At 43.4% G+C, this 15,494-nt stretch overlaps 1 protein-coding gene across 2 annotated transcripts in view; it reads right to left on the reverse strand.

The window, feature by feature from the left end:
* Positions 1–15,494, reverse strand: part of myo10 (myosin X) — a 101,227-nt gene that overhangs the window by 68,368 nt on the left and 17,365 nt on the right. For both annotated transcript variants that reach the window (XM_017309984.1, XM_008434789.2), the window contains exons 3-4: positions 14,299–14,457; positions 3,257–3,444 (exon numbers count right to left, since the gene is read on the reverse strand). In XM_017309984.1, coding sequence (XP_017165473.1) covers positions 3,257–3,444; positions 14,299–14,457 — 347 coding nt within the window. The remainder of the gene's footprint in view (positions 1–3,256; positions 3,445–14,298; positions 14,458–15,494) is intronic.

Consider the following 15,494-nt stretch of genomic DNA (forward strand, 5'->3'; position numbering starts at 1 on the left):
CTCCCTTCTGAAGCTGCTGCCCCCGCGATCCGACCCCGGATAAGCGGAAGAAAATGGATGGATGGATGGATGGATGAATTTATCTCTGATTTTACTAAATTATATAAGATTTTTTAATCTCTTACCCAGAAAAGTTTGTCAGCTGTTTGTTATTTTGGGTAATTTATATGAAATCTTGCCAGGTGTCTGTGGGGTTCTCCAGGGCTCCGTCTGAGGCCCACTTCAGTTCCTTCACATTCATTTTTATTACACGGCATCACAGAAAAATGTTTTTTTGAAAGAAAAGTTTCTGATTTAGCTGTTAAAATCCACAACATTTAAATATGCAACATTTGAAACACATTTTGCATTGAGCTGACTGGACTAAAGGGTTAATGCTGGGTTTTACAGTGCGTGCCTTGGAAAGCTCAGGCTGACATTTGCTCTGTTTTAGCAGACAGTAAACCACCAGGTTGTGTTTTAGCTGAAGCTACAGTAAAAGGTCACGACTGCGGTCTGTGGTCAACCTCGCTGCTCTGCTGTCATGGAACAAAAACACAACCAAACGCCTTCCTTCGCCTTCAGGTCACGTTCTGAGCTACGCTGATCGTTTTATAAACCCCAGGCCTCTAAAATGAGCCTAAAACGCGTTAAATCCATGATTTCCTTCCTGAAGAGCTGAAGCTTTGTTGTAGCAATAAAAGTCAGAGGAATCAGTGAGACGTGAAGGAACACAAAGCAGCTCTGCAGACAGAAACGCAGCTTTGTGCAGCAGTGGGACGTGTTTGTGTTTACGCCCGCTCTGCCGCGCCACGGCGCTTATTCCTGCCTCCGACCGACATCCTGCCACACAAAAGGCCTTTCTGCTCCCCGAACAGAAGGACGGAGGCAAATTACACCAGCAGACGACCGAGGGACCATGTGAGGACAGGCTGCATGCGGCGGCACGCAGCCCTTCAGAGCGTCTCGCTCACAGGACAGCAGTTCTACTGGGTTCGACTTCTACCGGGCTGAAGACGGTCAAGACAAACTTTCCATTGAAATACATCTCTGACCCGCGGCGTTGAGTTCTTCATTCACAAAGATCCAAACATAACGACACCTCCACTGACGTTAACAGGTTCTTATGGCTCCACTTTCTGGCTTTTCTCTGATCTGAGACGCTGCGTCCATCAGCTTCAACCTCACAGACGAGTCACAGGATAAATATCAACGTCTGATGAGTCAAAGCTTTTAAAAACATTAAATGCTTAAATGTGATGCTGATAATGTCCTACACATGGTTATTTCTGTAATAAACTTATTAGAAAACATATTTTTACCATTTTATGTGTGAAAAACATGTTTTACATGCGTTTGTTTGTAAGGGTCTATATGTTTTGATTATTTCCTTTTAGAAATGCATCTTGTTTACATTCATACTAATATCTTTATTCTCATAATTTACTTTTGGAATCATATTAAATAATTTAAGTCTCGTTTGTCAGATTAAAAGAACTTTTTGAAAATAAGAACCTTTTATGACGTATTAAACTTTTCATTAAAACCACGTTTCTGTAATTAAACTGGTTTGCTGTAATATTCCAAGTTTAATGTTATTTTTTAATTAACTAAGTGGAAAATCACCGTAATTAACATTATCATCCATTTGTGTGTAATCTATATATCAGAATATTGAATAATATTCAAATTTATTGAATTGTTCTGTCGAGCTGCCATTTCTAAAAATAACAAACTTACAACTTACGTCATTTTGCATTTTTTTGTTTGAGTATTTTATTAATTTATTACACAGAAACCAAAGCAGCTCTTAACTTTATGGGTTGTAAAACGTGTTTAGGTTGATTTTAAAGGCGCCACATGCGTCTGATTATCCGATGAAGCGGCCGGCTTTCAACTCAACGGCGGCTAATTGTCAGAAAACTGCTGGACTCTCGCCTCCAGCAAAAGGCTGAGACTCGCCAACCGTCTGCAGCGTTTCAGCTCCGGCCAAAATGAGCGACAACAACACGACTTCCCGCCCAAACAGGCTGAAATAAATCATCTGCAGCCGACGCATCGACTTCCTCCCACCAAACGGACAAACGTCTGGTGGAGGGACAGGCTTACGACGCCACAGCCTGCTTTTATGCACACTTTTATATAATCATACGTATTTTGGGAAAATTACAGCTGTTTGTTGCAGTTTTTACTGAAAGCTGGCGTAGCAGAGACCACACAGCTGGACTGAGCTGCCAGGGAACAAGGATTAGCTGTTAGAGATGCCAGGTGAGGTTTGGTGGACAAACGTTTTATTTATGTTAAAGAAAAAAATATCTGAAGGGGCGATTTTACTCAAAATGAGCAGATTTATCTTCGCTCAGATCAGGTTACGTTTATCTGTGTAGCCGATTTCAGCAGCAGGTCAGACGCCATAAAACATCATGTAGTCATCAAAATCATCATAAATATCAAATATACTGATCAAAGTTACTGCTAATCAAAAGCAGGTCTGACCAGGACTTAAAGGAGCTCAGTGTTTCGGCTGTTTTTCAGTTTTCTGGAGTTTTGACCCAAAGCAGCAGATCTTCAATCCGTTCAGTGATTAATAAACTACCGGCAGAGGCTTAAGGTCTGTTCCTTGAGTGAAAACTGGGCGATGTGCTCCAGCTTCCTGGTTTTAGTCAGAACTCCAGCAGCTGGAGCTTTTGGGCAGAGCTGTGAAGTAATGAATGTGACTAAAGATAAAAACATGGATGAGTTTCTCTGATGCTGAGACATCAGCCCTGTAATCCTGGACATGTTCTCCAGGTGATCGAAGGCCGACTTTGCAACTGTCTTTATGTGACAGCTTGATTAAGGATCCAACTAAACAATCCAAAGTGATTCTCAGCTTTTATGTATTTGTTTTCCTGAGTCTCGGTGAGGGCTGCACAGTGGCGCAGTTGGTAGAGCTGCTGCCTTGCAGCAAGAAGGTTCTGGGTTCGAATCCCGGTCTTTCTGCATGGAGTCTCCATGTTCTCCCTGTGCATGCGTGGGTTTTACTCCAGTTTCCTCCCACAGTCCAGAAACATGACTGTCAGGTAAATTGGCCTAGGTGTGAGTGTGAGTGTGCATAGTTGTGTGTCTCTGTGTTGCCCTATGACAGACTGGCGACCTGTCCAGGTGACCCCGCCTCTCACCCAGAACGTTAGCTGGAGAGGAACCAGCACCTCCCGACCCCACTGAGGGACAAAGGTGTAAGAAAATGGATGGATGGAGTCTCGGTGATTCAGTGGAACAGACCGGGATGACCCACCTGATCAGGACGCACTGGTTCTGCTGCCTCCTCCACAGCGAGCGGTAGCAGTCGTTGGCCACGGCGAAGATGTGTGGAGAGATCTCGCCGAGGTGGTGGCGGCTGTAGAGCTCGATAGTGGGCCGGTCGTACAGGCCGGGCAGCGGCTGGTACGGGTTCACCGCGGCCAGGATGGAGCCGATGTACGTCTGAGGAGAGAGGAGCGGTGAAGACAGGCGACATGCAGCTGAGGAATGACTGGAAATCAGGGTGTGAAAATGTTCAAGGCTTTACTTTACAAGAGTTTACAAATCTAGAAACTCTGAGGTTCTGCACAAAGCCTGAGCGACCAACATTCAGACGTTTGTGACCTTTTGCTTTTCTTTCCCCAAACCTCTGCAGCAGTAGATTGCTCCAAACCAGCGTCACATTTCAGAGTTCAAAGCAAAACGAACCAAACTGCTGAAATAGAAGCTTGTGAAGCCAAAATATGTCTTGGCTGCAGCTTCGGTGCTGCGGCGGTGACTAAGAGGAATAAGAAAAAGCAAACGTCTGCATGAGGAAACGGCTGGATAATGCTCTGAAACGCTGCAGCAGCAGAGCCAACCCAACCAGAAGCAGCTGTTCTGAGAAGACTTTGCTTGTTTCCTGGAGAACATCAGAGGAAAACAGCATGAAGACCAAACACAGCGGAAAAGACAAGCATGAGCTGATCACTCCATCATCTGGTCTGGATGGGAGAGTAAGGAGAATAGAAACGACGTCAGACACGTGGAAGACGCTGCTCAGGCCAGACACTAAAAACAGAAAATCTGGCAGAAAACATGAGGGGAAAAGTTTCGTTCCTGAGTCTGAAATCCATTTATTGCTTCTGTGCAGCAGGGAAAGAGAAGCTGGTGAAGTTGGATGATGGATGGAGTTGAACCCTGGAGGTGGAGGCTCACCTGCCGGTCACTAAACTTTTTCACATTAACACAATATGAAAAATGTTTTGAACACATTTACAATAAAAACACAGAATAAAACTGGTGAGTTTTCTCCAAGTAAACAGTTTTTATCTTGTTATTGTTAACGGGGACATTTTACTAGATTCTGTCCTGATCAGATTCAGGATGTTTTCTATGATGCAACCTGGACTGAAAGTGAAAATCTCATTACAGCAGTAAGAGCACACCGTTCCCATGACAACAGATTAAGGCAGGGAGAATCAATCGATGCCTCAAGGAGGAGAAGAAGAAGAAGAAGAAACGTAGGAAAAGCAGGTGGGACATTTTGATCTGGAGAACATCTGAGTTCTCTGAGGTCAAACAGCTCGACGTTCTGAGACCTGAAACCGTCTGAGACAAACGGACAGACAGACAGACAGACAGACAGACAGACAGACAGACAGACAGACAGACAGACAGACAGACAGACAGACACAAACAGACAGACTGGCTGCTGGCTCTTAGCTTCCTCGCTCTGCAGTGTTGGCCATTAGCTTACACACCCAGAGACAGAGGTTTTCTGCTCAGTATTAATATTTCATTCCTTTAATGGAGTTCATTCCTTCAGTTTCCCTCCTCCTATAAGATCAAACTGCTTTGTTCTAGTGTTTATGGTTCCAGGAAGAACCGACTGGAAACACTTCAAGGTTTCCTCAGGACAGAAGCAGCAGCTTCTGTCTGCTGGTGTCTGTTTTCCAAAGACCAACTAACGACACAGACACAGACTAAACTCTGCATGCGTCCACCCACAGCTCCGACCGGTGAGGCAGCAGGAGCTGCAGACGCAGGATGAACGGATCCACTGCTGCTGCTGCAGCTGCTGCTGCTGCAGCTGCTGCACGGCGGAGGAAACCTTCCTGATAAATTCCTCTGGGAGATAAAAGTCTCTCACCTGGTGGTCACAGTCTAGATCATCTGGTTGTGATGCTAACTGCAGCCTGCTGGTTGCTAACTCCTAAAATCTGCTCCCTTAACTCAAACCATTTCTTAGATATTAATCCCTGACTGCAGACGTTGTGACAGTATTTCATCCTGACAGATGACAACATGCTGAAACTCCGCCGGAGCAAATAGATCTACAAAGCAGATTCTATCTTCTGCTGTTCTACGTTTTTTTATTCTCTTTCTCTTTCAGCTTCATAAACTGTTTCTGTAGAAAGCCTGAGTTTTACCTGAATACAGTTTGTTTTTACCTTTTGTTATAAAACAAGGTTTCCAGCTTTGCCACTTAGAATGAGCAAACGTCACATCTTCAGCACTTGACACACAATTATGAAAAGTTTTTCCTTTCTCTAAGGATTACCAACTTAAACTGTGTGAGAAAATTGCAAGGAAATGTTGATTTTATTGCAGAAGGAGAACAATGTTGCCATGAACTTTCAGACTSTTATTCTGCAGCCGTCACCATCCTGGTTTGTTTTATAATGAAAATAAGAAACATAGCAGTCTAAACGTCGCCTGTGTTACTCATATATCATATTATATATATATATATAWATGTATTCATCAGTCTCCCATCTCACACTAACATGCTATAAGAGTCTGAAATGGAGAAGCTGAACATAAACACATTTTTTTTCTTCCTGCGTTGCTTCATTCCTTTCACAGTAAATCATAAAAATGCATAAACACATAGTTCCATGTGTGTGTAAAACAGCAGGTGAGTGTAATTTTTATGCACTTTTATTTCCTCGTTTTGAAATGAGAACTATTTACGAGCGAACATGAAGCCAGAATCGGTCCGGCTCCATCATGGCCGACTGACCTACATTCAGCCCAGATGCAAATCCACTGGAATGAACGTTGAGTATTTACATGACAAACACGGGCCCAGACCGCGGGGGGAGGTCTGCACCGCCGCACAATGGATCACAGCTCAGGCAGAGCTGCATGCAAACACAGCGCGGCCGGCGTCTCAGGTGACAGAGGTAAAGGGACGAAGCCGGGACGCGTTTCCTCTGCGGCAGGTAGAAACAGGTGACAGTTGGTCTCTGCAAATGATTTTTAGGATTTCAAATCCTATTTGGTAGTAATTAGCAAAAACACACAAAGAAATGTCTGGTAATTAGAAGTCATCATTGTTCGTGTTTGATCCGATTCACAGTTTGACTGAAATTGTAAGAGTTAAATGCAGGTTTAAAATCAGGGATCATGGATAATTTATTCACTCCAGGATGAATAAATTACACATTTTTATCCACAGGCGGACAGAAAACTCAACTTCTGACAAGTTACCCAATCAAACTACCAACACACACACACGCACGCACGCACGCACACACACACACACACACACACACGCGCACACACACACACACACACACACACACACACACACACACGTTTTTATGGCAGCTAACAGCATTGCTGATTCTTATGACTCGATCTCACTTCACACCTGCTCTCCGACTCGGCTCTGAATACTTTTCCTTAACAGCCTCAGAGAAATAAAACTGAAATGACCAGAAGCAAAATCAGACCAGATTTCAAAAGATCGTCTGAAAAAGGTTTAAATTTAGTTTTCTATTGTGTAATTTTGCTTTTTAAAGTATCCTTGAAGTTTTTGCAAAAAACAACAAAAAAAAAATCTGACAATATTTAGAAAAATACAAGACGTAGCTGATTCATTACAGAAGTTACAACTGCAGGAAGGTTTGCTGAATAAACAAACTGGCTGCTGTGAGCTCCTTAAATACAAACGTCAGCTAAAGGATCAGCTTTTTCAGAGTGAGTCACGCTGCTCAACAAACTCTGCTGTCCGTTCGGTCCTGACAGAGTGACATGCTGTTAAGTGTTGCAGAAAAGTGTCAAACATTTTCTGTTGCTTTAACTGTAATGATGATCCGAGTCGCTTTCAGGTTCTGCTTCCCTGAACCGGAATCCACTGGGAAACATGTCAGGAAAGACCCGTTTGGTTCGACACCAGTCTCTGTGTTCACCGAGCGTCCACCAGAGCAGAAAGCGTCGGTCTGATCTTCACGTGATGAGTTACCGCCGGCTGGACCCTGATGTGGGTCCGTCTTGGTACCGGTTCCTCTCACAGCCTCCAGGCTCATTAACCGGACAGAAACTTTTCCCCCTGATGGCTCCATGACTCTCAGACAAACATCAGGTAAAACCAGGAACTTCAGATCCACTTTTTAAAGCTTGACGTGTTTCTGACAGTCGATCGTTTCCTAGTCAAAATCCAAAATTTGATCTGGACGTTCCTTACGAACCCCAAACAGCAAATCCAAAATGGCTGCGGTGTAAGTTAAACCTGATGATGGCTGCAGTAAAACTCTTCAGCTGCAGGTCTGATGGTTTGTTTGTGTGATGCTGATTAATGCTGATGGAGGACGAATCTTAAATTTCTCTTCCCTTTCATCCAGCTTGTCAAACTCGGTTAAGTTTCTGGTATTTGAACAATGTTTTACTTGGAAAAATCTCAGTTTTGTGTTTCATGTTTAATCCAGCAGTGACACTGATAAATGGAGAGATGCGGTCGGGCCGACCCAGAGGAACACTGGCTGCTCTTTTCATAAGGGATCAGATTAATGGAGGTGACCGTAGAGCGGCTCCGTGTTTACAGAGAGGCGTCAGTCGCTGCCGACGGTGGCGGAGCTGCAGATTCATTAAACATCAGATCTGCCTGAGCCGGAGCCAGAGAGGGAAATGAAGACCAGATGGAGGAGCAAAACCTGACGGACAAAAAGACGAAGCGGATGGGGCTTCACGAAGGGGACGTTACCGCAGACGTTCCTACGTTTCAGGCTCTCGATGCGCCGCGTGGTTTCGCTGTCCACGCTGACGGACGTGACGGGCGGCTGCTCAGGGGAACGAATGCGTTCGTTTCTTCTCTGGTTTTCACAGGTTTCCTGACAACATGAACCTCTCAGCAGATCATAAAGCAAGCTCACTGAACTGCAACGCATTAAAGTTCTGTTTTTGGTTTCAAACTGGACCGCAAAGTGACTTTACAAATGTGAAAACGAAGCTAAGCTCATTTCACCACACGAGCTGCAGAACCGAGGAAACAAAGTTCTGCAGTGTAGAAACAGAGCATGTAGAATGTAAAGCCACTGAAACAGACTGCAGCAGATTGGACTCACTGACAAAATGTGTTTGGAATGTAATGAAATAAAATCATCCGGTGAAAGATCAAAACTGGAATAAACAGGAAGCGACAGTAAAAACTAGTTCAGGGATTACATTGAAAATTAGCTGCTGATTAAAAAAATTAATAGATTAGAAATAAATTAGGATGATAATCTGCATTAGGTTTGCCTGTCAGAGCCTTTAACACAGTCTGATGCAGCATGTGCAGCTCTGATATTTACATAACTTATACTCACAACAACTAATTCAGATGCAACAGCATGCAGACACTCTGTCTGCGCTCATGAAGGTCAACACGCCTCTGTAAGCCAGATGCTTAAAACTCAAACTGACAGCTTGACCTCCTTTATGGTCAGTTGATCGCTGGGTGTGTGAAAAAAGAAAACGACAACAAGGAAAAGCAAGGAAAACATTTTACACCTTCGATCCCAGGATACATGAACTGTTCACGACTTTATGACTCACATCTCTACATATGAAACTGTGACGGCCGAGTGACAGTTTGTCATTTCATGCCTGTACAAAAATGTTAGTTACTTTTTAGCATTTAGTAACTTTTTCCAACTCAGTTTGGACACAAATCAGCCATGATAAACTCCTGAAACGCCTGGTCACATAAAATAACGCAGATGCTTTTATGCTTCAAGTTAAAATGGTTATAAACTGTGTAATAATCAGAACTCCTTGTCCAATTTGGACAAATGTTGTAAAGTTTTTGTATTTTTAGCCAGAAAAAGAGCAGCTTGAGGGGAGATTATTGTGTTTGGAAGCTCAAAACTGAAAAAAAAAAGTCCAAATCTTTAAAAGCAGAGATCTGGTGAGTAAGGAGAGGAATGGGTCTGATTTGGCTCCAGAACCACCAGAACCGAACTGACAGATCAAATCAAAGCAAAGGAGTCTCGCTCCAGACAGACAGACGTTTTAAATCTCTTTCTTTAAGGGTTTATTTTAAGAAACGCGTCTCCCAGGAGCTGCGTAAGCAACTCCTCCAGATGTTATGAAAGCCAGACTTGGATCCAACTAAAGCATGGCCGGTGCCGGACCCAGCGTCAGCCCAGTTTGGTTCTGCTTTGACAGCAGAACCTGTGAAAGCGGAGCAGCCGCTGCCTGCTGCAGTCCGTCTGTCAGCGGACCGACAGCAGAGACTCGTTAAAAAAACCCAGTTACTCCGATCCACTCACAGCGCCGACCCGGAAGAGCCTTCATCACCACCATCACACTGGGATGAAGAGGAGGAGGATGAGGAGGGGAGCCCAGGGGGGGGGTTCAGTCTGGTGTGTCATGAAGACAACCTGAGCGGTTTGAGTCCAGCTGGAAGCGCTTCCTGCTCGCTCTCTGGCCTCCTGCAGAACAAACACGTTCTGTCCGACTCCACGTCTTCAGTCGTCTCACATTTCATACAAACTGAAGCTCACAGGCATATTTCACATTTCCCAGATTCCTCCCTAATCAAGGTCGTCTGTGGGAAATTTGTACAAGATGTTCTCTCACATGTTTCCAGGCAGAACAAAACATTTTAGGACTGTTTTTAAAGCACCCCCCATAATTATTGACACCCTGAGAAACGACGTGTAAAAAAGACCTGAAGGGAGCTGCAGCTTTACTGCAGCACAAACGTCTCACACTGGAAAATCCAGCCATCAGACGGGAGCTCAGACCTTCAACAGAACCACAGCCCTGCTGACAGACACACACACACAGCAGGTCTCAGTGAAACCATCAGCATTTCCAACAAATCAAGCAATTAAAACCTTTGACTCAATTAAATAAGCTGATAAAATATGAGCTAAAATCATTTTCCAGTTTCTGATCATTTTGTTCGTGTTTGGATGTAAAACCAGGAGTGGAGCGTTTGGGATGTGATGCCTTCACTGACACAGGATTCCTTCATCAGTTCATAATTATCAGACAATATTTACACCCAGCTTCACCGTCTGGCTTCTTCTGGTGCAGAATTAAGATGCGTGTGATGCAACAGACGGGTGAAAGCAGAGATCTGGTCAGTGAGGGAAGGACTGGGCCTGCAGCCACATGAGCGTTCAGATCCACATCTGGAAGAGGATTCAATCGGATTTTTGGGGTGGAAATGTCTTTCCTCACTTTGACGCTCGGAGGTGGAAACGTTGGTTTCCCTTTTCCTCCTGCAGAATAATTTCACTGCACTGAGGAACAAACTGATGGTGAAATCTTCGGTTGTCCTGAACCAAATGAATCTTCCTGCATGAAAACACAACGCAGAGCTGCAGCTGGTTCCGACTGACCCACGGACGCTTTGCTGCGATGGAAGCAAAACCTCCGACCCGTTTTACTGAGGATGAATCACTTTTCACTCTGTGAAGCTCAAATTAGGTTTTCTGAAAGAATCATGTGGTAAAATGAAACTGGAACCAAACGACTGATTACTCATCAGCCATATTTAGATTTGTGTTTATTTAACTTTAATATGATGGAAGAAGAATTATTTTAAATCAGGTTTTCTGTCTGTTTTCATGCAGATCCACTCACATCATCCACAGCCAGTGGGAGGACTGGGAGCAAAATCTAATTAGAGCACCAATCAGACAACGAGGTCAATTAAAGGCCTGTGTGTGAAAATCAACAGTCTGATGAGGAGAAAGTTCATCTGAAGCCGATCCTGCAAACAGGATCCCAAACCAGTTTATTAGGAATTCCTGGAGTTCCTGACTGGACTGACCCCCTGCAGGCTGCCGGGGGGTCCGGCCCCGAAACGGATCCAGAGGGCCGCATTCCTCAGCGTCTGTCTGCTCAGAGAAACGTGAGGCGAACGGAACCGACAGGCTGAAACAGAAACATGTGGGACGGAATAACCAGAGAACACGGCTGGCGGTGCCAACAAAAGACGCACCATGTGGTACGGATCAGGTCCGAGAACCGAGCGGAGGGACGGGGGGAGAACGAGGAGCGTCGCTCTGCTGGAAACGTGTGTGTGTGCGTGTGTGTGTGTGTGTGTGTGTGTGTGTGTGTGTGTTTGTGTGTGTGTGTGTGTGTGAATGCTTCCACTGGAATCTGCAGAGGAGACGAGGGAGGCCACCGTTCGACAGCACAGCTGGTTGCAATCACAGCGGCTAAAGATGTTCCACACACACACACACACACACACACGCACGCACACACACACACACACACGCACACACACACACACACACGCACGCACACACACACACACACACAGACTCTCAGAGGTCTTGTAGCCTGCAGGCTTGTTTCGCTACACTTAAGATTTTTTAATTTATCCAGAAAATGACTCAGAAATGAAACTTTGAGACGTTTTCAAACTGTTTGCAGTAAAATCTCAGATTAAACTTCACTGTAAAACATCTGAGCCACATTTAGTTGTGTTTACTACCTTCTTCTCTTTAAGTCAAATAAATTTAGCGACTTTTAGGTTTTGAACATAAACGTGAGTTTGTGAAAGATAAACTTATAAAAGTAACTTTTCCTAAATTTTGTCAAATCTGCAAGAGTTTTTAGGTTAGCACTTTAAAAAACTGAAAGAAGGAAAAGAGGAGTTGGAAATATTTCCCAGAGTGCTTAGCGGCATGTTGTTGTACTCTTGTGCTACATTGATCTGTCATTGCGCTAAATGTTTATTTTAAATTTGCGAAGCAGGAGGATAATCTATTCACATTAAATGTTTTTAAACAGAATTCGTTTAGATGTTTAATAAAATTTATTACCAGATCAGAAATTTTGTTCATGCAATTTGAAACAAGGATTTAAATTATTCTGAAGTAAAATAAATAGTGATTTTGACTTTTCCATAATCAAATTTCTGATTTTTCTGGGAGTTTTTCTTCTTAAAATAAAAAAATATGGGTGTTTTTCTCTGCATGACCCCAAAATGAGGTTTGATTCTGTCTGTAGAAGCTTAAATGTCTGGAAATCACAATGCTTTGGTTCACATGTAAACAAGTCGAGCTGAGAATATTAAACTTAGAGCATCTGGAGGCCAAAAGAAACCCAAATATGGTTTTAATGTTTTTAAACTCTGGATTTTTCTCTGTCACTGATGGGATGAATAAATTAGCCAGAAACTCAAGCTGTGATGCAGCAAATTAAAAAATTAAGGACATCTCGGGAAGTTATTCAGAGAGAAAACATTTCTATTTCCAGGCTGGAAACATTCAGACATCTGGTTCTTTTACAAGCTGCTTCTCTTTGTTCAGCTTTACTAGGTACTGGTTAAAAATATTTTAAAACTAATCCTGAAATTCTAAAGTTCTGACTCACACTCATTTCCATCAGACACACAACGTGTGTGTGTGTGTGTGTGTGTGTGTGTGTGTGTGTGTGTAGCCACTCTCTTTGGTTCACCACAATCCACTTCACCAAATCTTCCCGTCCAATTTTCCCTTTTCTCAGCTACCTCTTTCCAAAGAGAGAAGAAACGAGTCGGGCTGCTGTGATGACCTGATTGGATAATTTCAACCATACGGGAACATTCAAACGTCATTAAAGCAACAACATGGCATTTGTCAAAGGTTACTTCGCCTGATGCGTGCCAAATGCAGAGAACAAGGCCGGCTTTGTTGTTTGTTTTGCTGCGTTAAGCGTCGGGTCGGGATTGTTCATTAATCCAGGAATCCAGAACCAGGACAGTAACGAGCCGTTTGTCCCGCATGACTGTTGTTTTTCTGAACCAAAGTTTGGCATTTGTTTTCAGAAAAACCAAAAAACAGGAAAATATTGTAATAATGAGTCACGTTGTTGATAAAAAAAAGAAGAAGAAGAAGGTAATTTAGTGGCACCGAGTGGCAACAGTCTGGATTGCACTGAAAATAGCGTCTACTTTCTTGCACAAACTTCTGGGCACATCAATTTTGAAGCTTGATCTTTTCTTCCCAGTTAAATGTTGCAACATTACGAACAGTCAGAGCTCTTTTCTTTTCTCCATTCCTGCAGTGTCTGAACACGTTTTCCTGGATGTCACGGCCGAAACTCAGCAAATTCAGACGTTTCCTAAAGGGATTTTACGAAACATTCCCTGGAACAGAACCGAGCGCCCAATCAGGTTGCATCATCATCAGAGACAGGAAGCCGGACGCTTTCCGACACATCAGTAGCAAACCCTGCATGCATGCATGTGACGTTTCCCGTCACTTTAACAGCCGCGCTGCTTTCATTTTCTCTGCCAGCGGCGTGACGCAACAGGGCCGAGCCGTTTCAGGCTGTCAGGTGATTCCAGCAGAGAGCAGCTCGGAGAGGGCATTGCTCCCAGCACTGAGCGGACTTTTCTTCACGTCAAGCTGGAACGATTTCCTCCATGTGAGGAAGCCAGGTTTCACATTTTACAAACTGGAAGTACGACTTTCTTCAATCCAGATCCATTTAAATCACATTTTAAAGGGAATTTAGCATCCAGAGGCGGCAGATTCATGAAGAAATACTCCAACGAGTAAAACGTATACGTCCAAGAAATTACTCAATAAGAGTAAAAACATATTTGGTAAAAAGTCTACTCAAGTACTGAGTAACTGATCAAATTATCAATCATTTAATATTTAAAAATTACGTCATCAAATGGACCAAAATATAAAGTTAAGTGGAAATTTTGGCATTTCTAGGACGAAATTGACAATAATTCATATAAGCAATAAAAAAACAACAAACAATAATAAATAAATAAAAACTTAAGATAAACTGCAGGTGTGTTTCTGTGTCTGGTGGGTTTTTGGCTAAAACATGTTTGTTTTTCATTCAGTTGGTAGAAAATCCAGACATTTTACTCCAGCAGGCGTAGAAATACTTCATGATAAAATTACTCAAGCAAATGTAATTTAGTAAATGTAACTGGTTACTACCGAACTCTGGATCCAACAAAACACAAGCAAAAGAGGAAACAACTGGTGATCCGGTAAAAACATCTACTGAGGAATTTATCACTATCGATTACGTCAGACGTCCAGTGGTTAGCGAGATCTCTGGGTCTGGTTCTGTCGCGGTATGAAGTGAACTCACATAGATCTGCCTCTGCTGGTACCGCTGGTGGAGGTTGTGCATGATGGCGCCGTCGTGGAGGTCCTCCAGCGTGGCCATGTCCTCCACGCCTCTGACGCTGCTGTGGTGCATGGGCTGCACCTTCTGCCTGGTGAGGGCGTTCTGTTTGTAGGTGTAGACCTGGACCAGAGCACAGGAAACACCGGGATCAGACCCTGGACCTCATCCAAACCTTCAATCCGCTCCAACCAACTGGGGCTCCTGGAAACGTTGATCTTCTGTCAGAAGAGTTAAATTGTGATGTAGATTTCAGAAGATTCACTGTGAAATATTAGCTTTTGTTTTTGAAAGGAACATTTAGGTTTCTTAAGGTCTGGAGCTCATTTTGGAATCTTCCACACCTGGTAATCCCGTAAACCCAGGGATTACCTGGGGATTCAAATTGCAACATTTGGTTATTTTTAATTTTTTTTTTTTTTAAAAAGCGCTACTGAAACTGACAGACGCCGTGATGGACGTCGGAGTGAGTGATGGAAGTACTGAACAGAGTGACTGAAATTGTTTTCCAAAGTTATTTTTGCCGTTTTATTCACTTGTTGGAGTCGAGCTAACTTGTGTGTGAAGGTAACAGCTGGTTGGGTCTCAAACACGGCGGTACAACAGCTGAGAAACCGAGCCGAACCGCCTCCCTCCTGACGTGTTGATCAAATTACAGACTTTGTCTGAATCCACACCATATTATTTATATCGCCGTCATAAACAGCGCTTCCTTTTACATCAGAGCAGATTAAAAACGTACAACAGAGGCGATGCTAACCAGTTTTTTCCATACATGCTAGGCTACATGGCGGTGCGGTACCGTCTCCATGGTTACGGTTGAACGAGTACCGTCTTCATAATGCGACATTTGATTTTTTTTTGCTATAGTACGTAAAATAAATTAAAGTTAATCTTCTTACTTTGTAAAAAAAGAGTTCGCTACAAATCCGCGTTTACACCGAGGGCTGCCAGTCATACTGCCGCATCTTTCCTCATTAAAAGTTATACAATAAAATGTTTGGATTGTCTGTTTCTGCAGCTGAAATTATTCTGTTTCACTTTAATGAGAAATTAACTATAAGGGGGCGTTTACACGACAACGATCCAACAAAAACGGCACTTTTGTTCCGTTTTTGTTGGATCGTTTACACGATAACGTTCTGATTACGATCTGTGTT

This window comes from Poecilia reticulata, linkage group LG17 (assembly GCF_000633615.1).
Source record: "Poecilia reticulata strain Guanapo linkage group LG17, Guppy_female_1.0+MT, whole genome shotgun sequence".
Lineage (NCBI taxonomy): Eukaryota > Metazoa > Chordata > Actinopteri > Cyprinodontiformes > Poeciliidae > Poecilia > Poecilia reticulata.